This window comes from Choloepus didactylus, chromosome 8 (assembly GCF_015220235.1).
Source record: "Choloepus didactylus isolate mChoDid1 chromosome 8, mChoDid1.pri, whole genome shotgun sequence".
Lineage (NCBI taxonomy): Eukaryota > Metazoa > Chordata > Mammalia > Pilosa > Megalonychidae > Choloepus > Choloepus didactylus.
This window is the reverse complement of record NC_051314.1, coordinates 80,045,803-80,061,174: the sequence shown is the minus strand read 5'-3', so window position 1 is coordinate 80,061,174 and position 15,372 is coordinate 80,045,803. Positions and strand designations below refer to the sequence as shown.

Sequence of the window (15,372 nt, the reverse complement as noted above, 5' to 3'; positions counted from 1 at the left end):
GTTATGTATGAAGGAAAATAAAACAATACATTAACTGATTTATTGTTTTATTATTCATATGTAAGACATTTTCAAAACAAGGTGTGCAGAAAGATTTACAGCTGACTGTTTTACTTCTGGTTGGTTTTAAAATCTGATTTATATTTCAAAAAACATCTGAGACCTTTATTATTATTATAATTCTCTATTTTTCTGAAGTTTAATCATGAGAAATAGAACATCAGTGATAGAGTTCATTCTTCTTGGCTTGACAAATGACCGGGAGATTCAAGCTGTGCTCGTCTTTTTTCTGCTACTAACTTATATCTTAAGTATCATGGGAAACTTGACCATCATCATGTTGACTCTGCTGGATTATCGCCTCCAGACTCCTATGTACTTTTTCCTCCGTAATTTTTCCTTTTTGGAAATTTCCTTTACCTCTGTCTTTGATCCCAAAATTCTAGTCAGTATTGGAACAGGACACAAGACGATTTCCTTTGGTGGTTGCTTCACTCAGTATTTTTTCGCTATCCTTCTGGGAGCAACTGAATTCTACCTTTTAGCCGCCATGTCCTACGATCGCTACGTTGCTATCTGCAGACCCCTGCATTACACTACCGTGATGAGCAGGAGGCTCTGCCTTCAACTTGTCTTATGCTCCTGGTTCTCTGGTTTTTTAGTCGTCTTCGTGCCGCATATGATGACTCTCCAGCTGCCTTTCTGTGCCTCCAACATCATCAATCATTATTCCTGTGACTACACCATGTTATTGCGTTTAGCCTGTTCAGACACACATTTCATAGAAGTGATTGAATTTGTTCTTGCTGCAGTGACGCTCATCTTCACCTTAGCACTGGTGATTCTTTCCTACACATACATTATCAGGACAATCCTGAGAATGCCCTCTGCTCAACAAAGGACAAAAGCTTTTTCGACTTGTTCCTCTCACATGTTTGTGGTCTCACTTTCTTACGGAAGCTGTATCTTTATGTTTATAAATCCTTCTGTTAAGGACACAGCAACTTTTAACAAGGGAGTGGCTCTGCTCAATACGTCAGTGGCCCCTCTGTTGAACCCCTTCATCTACACCCTCAGGAACAAGCAAGTGAAAACAGCTTTCAAAGACATGGTGGGTAAGATCAAGTTTTTTTCAATAAAATGAAACTATTTAAGGTCATTCATTAGACAGATAATACAGAAATGTACAAAAGATCATAAATGTACTTTATGGTAATTTTAGAAATTTATTTTTACCTTATCTCATTAATGTTCCTGTTTGATCACTGAAACAATAAAACTGCTTATTTTAATTAAGTCAATTTTATCATCACTTTTGCTCTTCTTAAAAGTGTACAATTGTGTGTGTGTGCTCTAACACTTCATACCTCAGTATTAAAGAAAAGAAAAGTTTCTGGGAGAAGTTGGAATTGGGAATTTGACTTCTAATTGTTTTTTACAATTCAGTCTTTAAATTGTGTCTATTGCCGTATGATCTTTAATCTCTACATGTGAAATTGAAAAATTAAATTCATAACCTGAGCTTGTTAACAGTAGCTTATGCAATATATTATTGCATGGACAAGTTTATTCTTTTCAGATTGTAAAATTACTGCTTAAATGTAATCTTTTCACAGTAACTGCTTAATGAGGATTGCAGCCTTTAAAGTAACAAAGTCCTAAAGAAGAGAAATCATGTGTTTGTTTTAATATTGCTGGGAAATGTGAAATGATGACTTAAACACAGATTAAATTCTTTGAGCAAACCCATGAGAGAGGTAAAAGGATGAGTCAAGTCTAAACTAATTCAAAACTTGTCTTTCTAGCAAATTTTAAATAATTTACTGTTTTGCCTAGTCATTCTTCTAGTTCTCGTTTAATAGGGAATTCAGAGTATATCCGTTTAAACTTATTCCTGATGTTAATGATTTTACAGGCTTAAATCACATTCCTTCTTAGTCTTCTTATCTTCACACTGAACTGTAAATGTTTATAATCTGATTTCCTTAGGCAGAGACTCCATCATAAATAAAACTTTCATTTTCTTAGCTTTGTTGTGTTCATATTTATTCCTTAGAATGCCTAGAGCATATTCATTGCATGAGTAATGTTAAAATTTAAAGAGACTGTAGATATTTTTTACTTCAACCATCTCATTTTACAAAATGAAGAAGTCCTAAAGATCTTAAGAAGCTTTACTGAAGCACATAGCTAATTGGTGACAAATTTTTACTCTTGATTTCTTTGTTTATCCATCAACCAATAATGAAAAATCCAGTAGGTAGCAGAGATACTAAAAGAGTATCCTGGGAAAGTCATGGAGAATAGATGATTGACTGAATAGATTTGTCAATTCCTATATATTTAGCCATAACTGCATCAAAAAGTGGCCTAAATGTTTGACACATAATGATGTTAATGCATTAGTTAACTTGTTACTTTGTTATTTAGACAGTCAGGTGATGATTCATTAGTTCATTCATTTGTTTGTTGTTTTAAAGAACATCATCAGTTCATTAATCATAGGCACACAATAGAAAAGGAAGCACAGATAAGGGTAGGCAAGGGCTGGACGATGGCCCTTTGTGTGTCTTGGTGACCTCTCTAGCTTGCTTGACTTGACAATCCAGAAATTCCTCAGTGTAATTGCTGATGTAAACGATCTTTGCTAATTTAATCTAAAGTTACAAGGTTTATCTCTAGTTTCCCTTCAGATTGTGTGGATAGGTGCTACATGGTTCTAAGGAGTATTCTCCACCTAATTTAACAAAAAGAACATATTATGCATGTGTTACTTTCTCAACACATTACCTACATTCTACTTCAATGTAATCCTTAATTATAAATGTAAATATAAAGAACTCATTAATTTACTCAGACTTCCTGAAGAAGTTGACAAATGGATGTGCCTTGGATAGGAGACACATTTCTTACATGATAGTTTCTTTGAGAAGTTTACAAAACTTCAGTTTGGGGGATTGCGCTGGGGGATTCATGTTGTATGATCAGCATGAATCAAATATTCAAGTGAAGGAGCTGAAGAAAAAAAAGCTGTATCTCAGTCTGTTCCTCTTAGAAAGAGGAACTTAATAGCTTGGAGGAAACATTACCATCAGCAGTGTCCTTAACTGGAAGAGATATTAAAAAATCACTTTGCTCCCAATTAACATCAGTTAAAAGTGAATACTTATGTAGTATCACAAATACTCAGTATAGTGACTTTAGAAAGCTGACAGATCTGAGAAAATTATTGTCTTGCTTATGTTGTCAAAAATATTAAATTTTTAATCTTATACAATGAATAATACTTTTTGATAGACTTTAAAACTTATCCTTATATCTTAGAGTTCTTTCTGAGACAATGTTATGGGTTGAAGTGTTTCTCCAAAAAATATGTTGATTCAGAAAATCCTTTTGTCAGTTGGGAAGAGGAGATAAAAGTAAAACATTCTTTGAAGAAATCAGTAGAGGAGAATTGTAGCCTCCCTCAGCCAACAAGTTTCTATCAGTTGACAAATGTTCAGAATCTCTGCATATCAAACAATAGCATAACAAAGGCTTTAGAAACTGAACTGAACTGAACTGAGTTTTTAAACATCACCATAGAAGGTGGGATATATTTTACAGTTTTGATTCCATGGTTTAATTTCCAGGTTAAAAAATATCTCTTTAGAGTACTGTAACAGTAATCATAATCTACACAACATAATATTCTTAATGTCCAGGATTCAACCTGAATTTACTCAACATACAAGGAAAAGGAAAATGTGACACCTTCTCAAGGGAAGAGAAAAACAGCAGACAGCAACCCTGAGATAATCTCAGTGCTAAATCTAACAGAAAAAACATAAAGAGATAATATACTCATTAGGAAAATAGCAATGACCTGTGAATAGTTAGAAAGGTAAAAAAAAATTAAGTGGAAAAATGTAAGAATAACAAAATTGAAAATTTATAACTGAAAGAAAGCCACTTGATGAGCATAAAATCAAATGGAGATGATAGAGGGGTCAGTGAACTTGAAAAAACACATATAACATAAACGTGTTAAGCAATGGCCCTCAAAGGTAGCCAGGTCTTAATCCCTGGAACCTGTGAATGTCACTTTATATGACAAAAGGGACTTGTCATCAAAGTTGAACAGTATTATTTATAAAAATATCATAAGTTGTAAGTTGTGAGGAATAAGCCTAATGTATGCCTTATAAGATATCACTGGGAGAAAAATTATTAATGTATATCCAAGAGAACTGAATAAATTTGGGATTATATAATGTATATGGCTTAGATGATGTGTAGGGGAATGTATCTTAAGACTATAGGATCAAGGTAGAATAAGGGTGCATCAGGCTGATGCGGGGCCCCCTAAGAAAAGACTGTGGATTTGTTGTTTTGTCTCAGTTAACTAGGAATGGCTCTCATGGTTTGTCTGAAATGTCAACTGAAATATGGATCCAAAGATCAGATATACTAAATGAAGTTAAAGTCCAAAGCTTTTTTGATGCACTGTAGGAGGTATTAAAAGACTTAGGAAGTTTGGAATTTTAGTCTGAATAAATCACATAAATCCTGCTCATTTGACCCAAGAGAGCCCAGAGACCAGTTCATCACAGCAGATAACCAGATTCCTGTAGGGAGCACCAGCATTCTTGAAAATCCATTTGGCCTCTGTTTCTTTCTAGGTCAGAAATTTGGAATCCCTAAAACTGGAATGGATCAGAGCCTGTGGTGTGGGGTCATGTAGCAGTACTTAACTGACAAAGACAGGGTGGTTGTGGCTATTTTAATGGGCAGTGGTGCAAAAGCTGTAATCGGAATAGTGTGATTCACAGAGACCTATGACAGTGGCTACTTGATCATAACATTCTTATTACTAACACAGAGAGAAGGTGTTTTAAAGTTTTTTGATCTGTATAAGCAGAAACACAGGAGGTATAGTGAAAAGAAATATTTGGATTAACAAAACAGAAAGTGGTCAGCCCTTCATTCCCAGTCTTGAGTTCATAGACTCAGTACTCTTGAAAGAAGGAGAAACTACGAAAAGTTGAGTAAGGATGCTGCTACACTGCCAAATATTTATACTGTTAATCTTTTTCCCAGCTCTTCCCAAAGGGACCTGAAGCCATTTAATGGGTAATTTTTCAGGGAAAACTAGGTAAACTGGCTCTGAACTGATAGCAATACTTGGGGACACAAAGCATCACTGTGGTATACCAGAGTCAGGGTGTATGGGGGTTAGGTGATAAATTGAGTTTTAGATCAGATCCATCTCACAGTGGACCCAGAAAGCCCTCAAATGTAGTCTGTGTTTATTTTCCCATTTCTTGAATGCATAATTGGAATAGTTTTACTCAACAACTGACAAAATCCCCACATTGGTTCTTTGGCCCATGGAGTGAGGGCTACTTTGGTAGGAAAGGCCACAACTAGAATACTAGAACACTAGACACTAGAACTACCACTCTCTACAAAAAGAGGAAACCCAAAATAATGCTTTCCTGGAAGAACAGCAGAAATTAGTGTCGCCATTAAGGTCTTGAAAGATTAAAGTGTGATGATTCCTACCGAATCACCATCTAACTCATAATGTACAGAAGACAGATGGAGCTTGGAGAGTGACAATGGATTGTTATGAATTTAATCAGATGTTTGCTCCAATTGAAGCTACTGTTGCAGTTGCAAATCAACACATTCCCTGGCTCTTGTCATTTAAGCCCATCAGAAGCAGCTTCCATTCAGCAACACATTTTCACTGTCCTGCCTCAGTATCTACCAAATCTGGTCTAACATAATTGAATTCCCAGGGAATCTAGATACCTTTATCTTCTTTTGGACATCACACTGCTCCTTTACATGGGTGATATTATGCTGATTGGACCAGGTGAGTGGGAAGTGGCAATGAATTTAGGCACATTTGTAAGCTCACATTTTTGAGATAGAGGGTGGGAAATACATCCAAACAAAAACTCAGGGGCCTGCCACATTAGAGAGATTTGTAGAGGTCCACTGGTGTGGGACATGTTAAGCTCTCCCTTCCAAAGTGAAGGGCAAGTTTCTGCATTTGGTCACTCCTACCACTAAGAAAGAGGTATACTATCTAGAGAGCTCTGTGGATTTTGGAGGGAATAAAAACCACATACTAATTTGATCCATATGCTGTGAGACCTGAAAAGCTTCTATTTTTGAAGGGAGCAATAAGATTCCGCTCTGGAACAGGCCAAAGCCACCATACAAGCTGCCCTATCACTTGGACCACATGACTCAGAAGATATGATGCTGCTTGAACTGCCAGTGAGGATAGGAATGTTGTTTGGAGTCTTTGGGCAGGTCCGTATAAGTGTGTCACAATACAGAATTCTTGGATTTGGGCAAAGCTATGCCTTCCTCAGTGGATAACCACTCTCCTTGTAAGAAATAGTATTTGGCTTGTACTGGGTCTTAGTAGAGAACGAATGTTTTACAATGGGTCACAAAGCTACCATATGACCTTAGCTGCCTCACATTGAAATGGATGGTGCCTTACCCACCAAGTCATGAAGTTGTGTGTGCATAGCAGCACTCCATCATCAAATGGAAGTGATAGTTTTATCCAGTAGTGATCTATTACATGATGAATATTGTGCATGGGGCAGAAAATGATCTTGACTGAGAAAGAAAAATATACTAAGGACGTATTTTTCTCTCATACCTATAGGACCTTGTAATGGCATAAAAGAAATTATGTTTAGTGTCTCATCATCTTGCCTGGCTTAGTCAAAACTTCTCCTTTTCAGCAACCACATCAGACCAATAAGCAGGGAAAGGAGTTTGAATCATTACACGAAGCAACAAGCATACTTTTATCTTATTTCATCTCAAATCTTTCAGTTTCCATTTTCATGTGGCAAAATTTAAAAATAGAGTAAAATGGAGACAATTTCTTGGTATGTTAAAATGAATAACATTAATAATCATTAAACCTCTTGAAATTAAAAGTCTAATATCATTTCCAAATATATGTACATTTTATCAAATTAAGATTCTTCCCATAAAGTGATGCATTTTTATTGGTTCATGAGAACATATATTAACAATGCAATATTACATATTATATTAATGATATAATAATTTTCCATTACTAGTTGTTTAATTTAAAAATACCATAACTATTTAGCCCTTCTTTAGAAGTAGAAAGATAACCCGGTGACTATCTCTACCATTTCATTGCAACAGATGATTTTCTATGAAAGATGAATAAATTCATAGGATCTTACAAGTAGTTGAGGAATGTGAGGTATAAATCTTATATTTTTACCTAATGTATAAATCTAAAGGAAAGTTCCTCTTCAAATTCTGAAGAGAATTTATGTCTCCAGTGAGAATAATTGGATCACCCCAGTATTTAAAGACTTACATTTACCCCTGTATAGCTTTTTTCTGAATATTTCAGTGTTGAGGCTTCACATATCTTCTGTGATAGATTCCACTGGGAGAGAACTAATCATAAAGTCAATTATGGAGATAAAAGTACAAGCTCCTGGGCTGTTGTCCATAAGGACTAGAGAAAATTCAGATATAAACAAAGTGTCTAATAATAGTCAAAGCACAAGGAATTTTCTCTTTCCTTGTATGTAACCTTTGGGAAGTCTCCATGGACTTTATTTTTTTATTGACTAAAAAAAAACCTTTCTATTAACTATAATAACTGACATTGATACACATGGAGAAATAGTTTAAAAAGCAAGCACTGTATGAGAAAAATTTCAGAGAAATGAATATTTAAAATTATGTAGTAAATTACATTGTCTATGAATTACAAACACCAAACATTCTCTCCAAATTATTATTTATTTCTTTTCCTTGATGACAAACATTTCATGATACAACAATGCCTCGATCCACACTTCAAAGCCAGATAATGTTTTGCTAATTTCCTATATTTAAACACTAAGAATATAGAATGGAAGAAATGATAATATTTAACATAATTGTAGAAAAATCCCTAGTAAAAATATTTAGAAGAAATCAGCATCAATATTTCAAAAGTCCTTAATATTTACTAAGCCTGAAAAACTAGTTTTAAACTAATGACTGAATACTGTTTTGAATAAGCTCTATATTGTAAGGGAGCCATTTTTCCTTAAATATTTCTATAAATCAATGGTAATCCAGTTTTTAAAATCCATTTTTTAATTAAAAATTATTTTTAGAACTTATCTGGAATTTTCTCAGTGTGTTAGATGACAGAATAATGTTTGGTCAGAGCTTCTCTTTATTATAACTCAGTAAATGTTTGGACACTGTAGGAAGAGAAAGCACTTTTGGTGTTTTAAACTGGAAGATTTTCATTAAGAAGAATTGAGGCCTATTGGACTTGAAAAGACTGGAGGAGCCTCTAGCTAGTACTCTTGTAATGACCTCTAGATGTATATAAGATTAATTAAAACAGTGATGTTATGAATGGAAGGTATAATTTAAAAACAGTATCATAACTGTGATATAGGTATCAGATATGTGGAAACAAAAATATGTCACTACCTCTTCATCCACCAGAATAGCTCTCCATGAAGTTGGAAACTCAACAAGGCTGCAGAAAAACAAACAAACAAACAAACAAACAAACAAAAAAACTGTACATTTCCATGACCTTCCTAGTGAGCAGAAAAAGCTAAAAGGAATAGAAAGTTGATCTTCACTTCACTTTGGTCTTCCAAAATCTGAGTTTGTATGGATCTAATTTGGAGAACCAAACATGTTTTCTGAACCAAAGCAGCAGGAGACATTTAAGTTTCCAACATTTTCAACTTGAAAGAATGTGAGGTGGAGCTTTGAATATCTAATCTATAAATTGTACCACAATTTAACATACTTTAATGCATACTTAAACTTCTAACAAAAGCTTTGGTCATGACAACATGCTACTGCCTATTGACTACATAGGAAATAGCAAAATTGGCAATTGATTGGGTCAAACAAAACCCTGAATGACTTCAAGGTTTGGAGTTGTTCAGTCTATGTTCTCTAACTATGGTCAACTTAAAATAGAAACCAATGACAGATAGATATAGGAAATTCTATGGACATAGATATTAAAAATAAATACTTTCTAAAAGTCTATGGATTAAAAAGAAATCAAACTAAATTTCAAATTTGGTTTGAACTAAATAACAATAAAGTTCATATAAATCTAAAATTTTGGGATATAGCAAAAGAAGTACTTAGAGGGATATATAAAGTCTTATATGCAAATATTATAAAGGAGAAATGCAGAAAAATCAGTGGATTAAGCTCATATTTTAAATGAAACAAAAATCTGTAAGTCAAATCAAAGAAATAAAAGGAAAAATACAAATAGAAATAGTAAAGTAGATAGAATACATATAACAGAGGATATCCACAGGTTTAACATTGATTTTTTTCAAAAATTAAAATACATAAACTCCAGAAAGTGTAATAAAGGGCAAACTTTAAAACTATAAGTTCCGAGTACCAGGAAAGAAAAACGTATATTACTACAGATCCTCTACATAAAAAACGGGATAGTAAACAAAATTTGTTTACCAAAATTCTGGCAATTTTGTTGTGAAATAAAAAATATATATTGAAATGCACAAAATAATATGAAAAAGAAAATCTGAATTAAAAAATATCTATTACAGAAATTGAATTTTTATTAATAACTCTCCCACAAAGAATGCCCCATGCCCAGTTGGCTTCACCAGTTGTTTACCTCCAAACTTTTAGGGATGAAACAAGACCACTCTTACACAAACTCTTTCTGGAAGAGTTATAAGGAAAATAATTTCCAACTATATTTATGAATCCATCACAAGTCTGATAGAAATATCTGATAGAGATAAAAGAGTATAGATAATTTCTCTCATAAGCCCAATCACGAAAGGCCTAAACAGAATATTAACAAATAGAATACATTAATATCTAAAGGATAATAAAAATTTCACTGAGGTGTGTGCTAATATTACAAATATAAGAATCATTTAACATTTAAAAAGTAATAAATTTAAGATGCTTCCACATCCACTCACAAAAGGATAACTGCTACAATACTTGCCCTCCATCAAAAAACCCCTAAAAGCTGGAGAATCTTATTGGATAATAATCAGTGAATGAATGCCATCCCTAACAATAAGGAAACTAATCAAGTGAGTTCTATGACACACAGCAGGAAGACAGGGATGAAGGAGAGCTTGATATACACACTAAGTTACTGAGTAGGAACTGGATTTTAGAGAGGTTAAGGAAGCTGTAATTTGTGAGGTAGCCTACTGGAGACAAAGGAGCCATACCAAGAATGAACTCCAGAAATCAGTCAATGGGTCTCCTTGGATGCGTGGCTGAAAACTAATCTGTATATTAATAGGGCAAAACCATGATGCTGGGCAAAGGACAAAACTGGGAGAAAGATAAACCTACCTAGGAGCTGTAAACCGAATAATTCTCAGAACTCAAATGGGGCTTGGATACAATATTTTTTTTTTTTTTTTAACTATTCAAGGTGGAGAGACCACTATGAATTCATGATGCTTTCAGTCAGTAATCCAGAAGGGTCACATCTCAGTAATCGAGTTAACTAGCCCTGGAGTAAATGCTACTCTAGGACGGCCCTAACACACCTTACAATCAATCTTCAATAGGATAAAGTTGTTCTGAAAGTAGCTTAACTGTCTAGCAGTGCAAATTCCCATATGTTAGTGAAAATGGTATTTTAAATATCTTTTTCCAATTGTTCACTGATATTATACTCATATATTTTTATATCTTGTAATCTTGCTAAACTTAAGTAGCAATTCTAGGAGTTTCTGGTAAATTTCTTAAGATTTTCTTCATAGGTCATTATGTTATCTGTGGATGAAGATAGTTTTAAGTCATTATTTCCAATCTATACCTTTTTTACATTGCTTCCTTTGCCTTAATTACCTGTCTAGGCCCTCAGATATAATGTTGATTAGAAATCATCAAAGGGTACTTCTTTGCATTTCTCCTGTTGTTCCTGACCTTCAGAGTAAAGCATTGAGCCTTTCACCTGCAAATATGACATTATCTCTATGTTTTTCACAGTCTTTTATCCATTTAAGAAAGTTCCCTTATATCCCTAGTGTTCTTGGAGGAAGTGACTGGTATATGTGAATATTTCAATATTCAGCTTGTTTTTGATGGGAGACACAATCATGGGATATCTAAATAGTGAGAATCTTTGTGTTTTTTTTCTGAAATAATCAGGATCTGATTCTAGGACATTCCGGGTCATTTGAGAATGGGGATATGGATTTCTTTAAGGGAACAGCCAAAGAAGTGTAAACCCCATTTCTGTGTATAAACTCTTCCAAAATCTCTGTCAGACCCATGAAATATACATATGTGAGGTGGCCTGAAAGAAGTCTGATCAGATATCTGAGCTGCTATTCATTACAGCAGAGACTGAGTTTGCAATTTGCATCTCACTACATCAATTGCCTGCTAAAACAAAATATCAACACTTTTGAGAGCAGTATGTAGAATACAACATCTTTACAACATTAAATAAAAAATCTTTGGGATTCAATTAAAGGCTACTCAACATAGGGAGCCTAGGAATTTGTGATCTGTCATCAAGGAAACACAAACATTAGAGCTAAACACAGCATGACTCAGTTGTTGGAATTATCAGACAGGAAATTTGCAGCAGCTATTATAACTATGCTCAAGGAGATAAAAAAAAATAGCTCCATAAAAATGAGCAGAGAGAGGAGGTGCGGCAAGATGGTGGCATAGGGAGGTGTGGGATTTAGACCCATAGAGAAACTAGCAAACAGCCAAGAACAAGTAGAAAATAGTCAGCAACTGATGGAGGGACCTCTGTGACTGGACAACATCGTACACCAGCCTGGAATGGGTGGTACAGCTGATATTACAGCATAGAACTGTAAGTAAATCTCCCCCAACTGTGGAGCTGGTGTCCCTCCCCCACTGGCATGGCAGGCTAAGTTGCAAAACTTTGCTATGGGAAAAAGAAAAAGTCACAGCCAGGAGCAAGGGAATGTAACTCAACCAAGCTCAAACTGTGGTTTTAATTAACAAACTTGGACTACTGAATACATGCTACAAACAGGTAAACCTGGAGCGGGTAGGGAAGGAACCAGGAGGTTTATCCTGACAGAGAGGAGACAGGGCTGATGGAAAAAAAAAAACACATAAATAAAAAAAGATTTCTGGAGTCCACTGAGCTCAGAATACTGGAAAAGGCAGTGTCCCATTAAAAGGGGCACACAGGGGCACACAGAACCAGGTACCAAGTCTTGATCTTGCCTTGTGAATTGGAGGCCTGGGGACTGGCTCTGAAAAGGGACTTCTTGCTTTTTTTTCTTTTTTTTTTTTTCCTCTCTCATTCGAAGTAGCTCATTAGAGTAAGCCTCAGGCAGTTTCAATTATCAGCACTAACCCAGGCAAGGGTGGAGATAAGATAGAGAGTCAAAGGAAAAACTCAAGTGTAAGAGACAATTTCCTAAAGGGCTTATCTTGCCTATGAAAAGGAGAGGGGGAGCAGAACACAGCTCAAGAGGCAGCCATCACTCAGAGAACTCAGCCCCCAGGGCCTGGGTGGGGGGAGGTGGTGGAACAGAAACTGAGAGTGATATGGGATTCTTGGTGGTGGTGATGGTGTCTGACCTTTTCATTTTATTTTTATTTTTGTGCTATCTTTTGTAATTTTATCTTTTATTTCCCCCCTCCTTTTCCTCTTTCTTTGGAGAAGAGATGGAAATGTCCTCATATATATTGTGATGGTGAGTGCATAGTTACGTGATTACACTGGGAATCATTGATTGCTTACTTAGGGTGGATTATATGGTGTATGAATAAAATTGTTAAAAAACAAACAGAGGGATACAAGTGTTGGAGAAAATGTGGAGAGAAGGATGTACCTATTCCCTGTTGGTAGGGAAGTAGAATGGCATGGCTCAGCCGGAGGGCAGTGTGGTGGTTCCACAGAAAGTTAACTATGGGGTTGTCATATGGTCCTGAAACCCTCATTATTGGGTATATACTTAGAAGAACTGAGAGCAGGGACATGAGTGGACATCGCACATTGGTGTTTATGGCAGCCATATTCACAATTCTCATTGGATGGAGGTGGCCTAAGGGTACATCAACTGATAAATGGAATTGTGCATATACATACAATGCAAGAAGAAATGAAGTTGTGAATTATGCAACTAGGTGAATGGACCTTGAGGATAGTATGTCAAGTGAAATAAGCCAGAATTGAAAAGACAAACATTCTAACACCTCTCTAAGGCAGAATGACTATAATGTGCAAACTCTTGAGAACTGAATCTGGCAGCATAAGTTATCAAGGGAAGGCTTATATAAAGGTTCCTAGATTGTACTCTCTTATAGCAGTCACATCTATCCATGAGTTGAATGGTCATCTCTATATTCTGAGATGCTGAGCTGGTCAGTCCCTGTAACTTCAGGTATCTGTGTGACACCTGAGACTCAGAGTCAGAGTTCAACAGCTGTGAATCTCAGCATCACCCCACACAGCAAATGTTAAAAATGACAAAAAAGAGATCAGACTTCAGTTAGAGATATGAATGAAATGGACTTGATTAGAACTAAGGTAAACCAGACTAAAGGGAAAAAGATGTTGCTGACTGCATTTTAAAACCTCAACTTTTGTGTGAGACCATGGAAGAGATGTTTATTTTGTGCACAAGCTATGCTTTCTGTAGCACACTGTATAATTTAACTTGAATGGTCAGTTTATTCAAACACCATAATTATGTGGAAACTTGAATCGGGGGTGAGATCTGGTTGGTTTATACAGGTTAGCATGAAACCCTGATACACCCCACAGTAATTTGGGCAGAGAAAAGAAAGTATTTGCCAAGCCCCCTTGAAGATCTGGGGAAAAATTGGAAATATTATACTTCCCCACGTGGGGAATTCCTGATATTCTTTCAAGCATTGAGGACTACCATTGTAGTAGGCCAAGTCCTTGATCTTGGGACTGGTCTTTATGATACTTGTTACTACAAAGGAGAAGCTTAGCCTACTTATAATGATGCCTAAGTGTCATCCCCAGAGGACCTCTTTTGTTGCTCAGATGTGGCATTTCTCTTTAAGCCAACATTGGAGGTAAACTCAAGTGCCCCCCCCCCCCCACATGGGGCATGTCTCCCAGGGGTATAAATCTCCTTGACAACATGGGAAATAACTCCTGGGAATGAACCTGTATCTGGCATCATGGGATTGAGAAAGACTTCTTGACCAAAAAGGGGAAGAGAAATTAAACATAATAAAGTTTCAGTGGCTGAGATACCTCAAATGGAGCCAAGAGGTCATTCTGGAGGTTATTCTTATGCATTATATTGATATCCCTTTTTAGTTTTTAGTGTACTAGAATAGCTAGAAGGGAATGCCTGAAACTATTGAACTACAATTCAGTATCCTTGATTCTTGAAGATGACTGTATAATTACATAGCTTATATGGTGTGACTGTGTGATTGTGAAAACCTTGCGGCTCACATGCCCTTTATCCAGTGTATGGACTAATGAGTAGAGAAAAGGGGGACAAAAGTAAATGAATAATGGGTGGGGCAAAAGGAGTATGAGATGTGTTGGATGTTCTTTTTTACTTTTATTTTTATTTTTATTCTTTTTCTTATTTTTTTAAATAATGAAAATGTCCAAAAAATTGTGGCGAAGAATGTACAACTACATGATGATACTGTAAACAACTGATTGTACACTTTGGATGATTGCATGGTATGTGAATATGTCTTAATAAAAGTGCATTAAAAAATTTAAAATGAACAGATAGGAAATTTTAACAGAGAAATATAAAAGGGCACATTGGAAGGTTTAAAAAATATTTGAATTAAAATATCTCTGGATAGGTTTAACAACTGCATGAAGAAGAAAGAGGAAATCACTGTTCTTGAAGATAAATCTGCTAAAGTTATTTAACTGGAAGAAGAGAGAGAAAACAAAAGTTGTAAAAATGTTTTGAACCTCAAAGACCTGTTAGAAATATTAAAGTAAATAGCTGTAACATGGGCATGTAGAGTCCAAGGTGGAGAGGAGAGTTAGAAAGTTACAGAAAAAAAGTATTTGAAGAAATAATGCCTAAAAGCATCCACAGTAAGTTTATCTCCAAATATACAAAAAAAAAAAAAATAATCTCAATTAACCTAAAAGAGAATTAATTTGAAGAAAATATTCAGGCCCATTACAGGCAAACTTTGGAAAAATTTTAAAAATGTCTTGAAAGGTACCATATCAACATATCAATGAGTACCCAATGCTATATGAAAAACTTGAAAGATCCCTGGGATCTTTAACTATTTAAGAATTCTTTAATCATAAAAATGTGAGTTATTTATGTTTAATTCAATGATTCAGAGATTTCCTCC

At 35.3% G+C, this 15,372-nt stretch overlaps 1 protein-coding gene across 1 annotated transcript; it reads left to right on the top strand.

Annotated features, from left to right (window-relative positions):
* Window positions 1–205: 205 nt before the first annotated feature.
* Window positions 206–1,144, top strand: LOC119542763 (olfactory receptor 6C4-like). The gene has a single exon (XM_037847425.1). It carries the CDS (start codon window positions 206–208, stop codon window positions 1,142–1,144), a length of 939 nt encoding a protein of 312 aa, XP_037703353.1.
* Window positions 1,145–15,372: the final 14,228 nt, after the last annotated feature.

Excerpts from the sequence above, each read along its gene's own strand:
- LOC119542763 (XM_037847425.1), top strand. The coding sequence starts at position 206 with ATGAGAAATAGAACATCAGTGATAGAGTTCATTCTTCTTGGCTTGACA.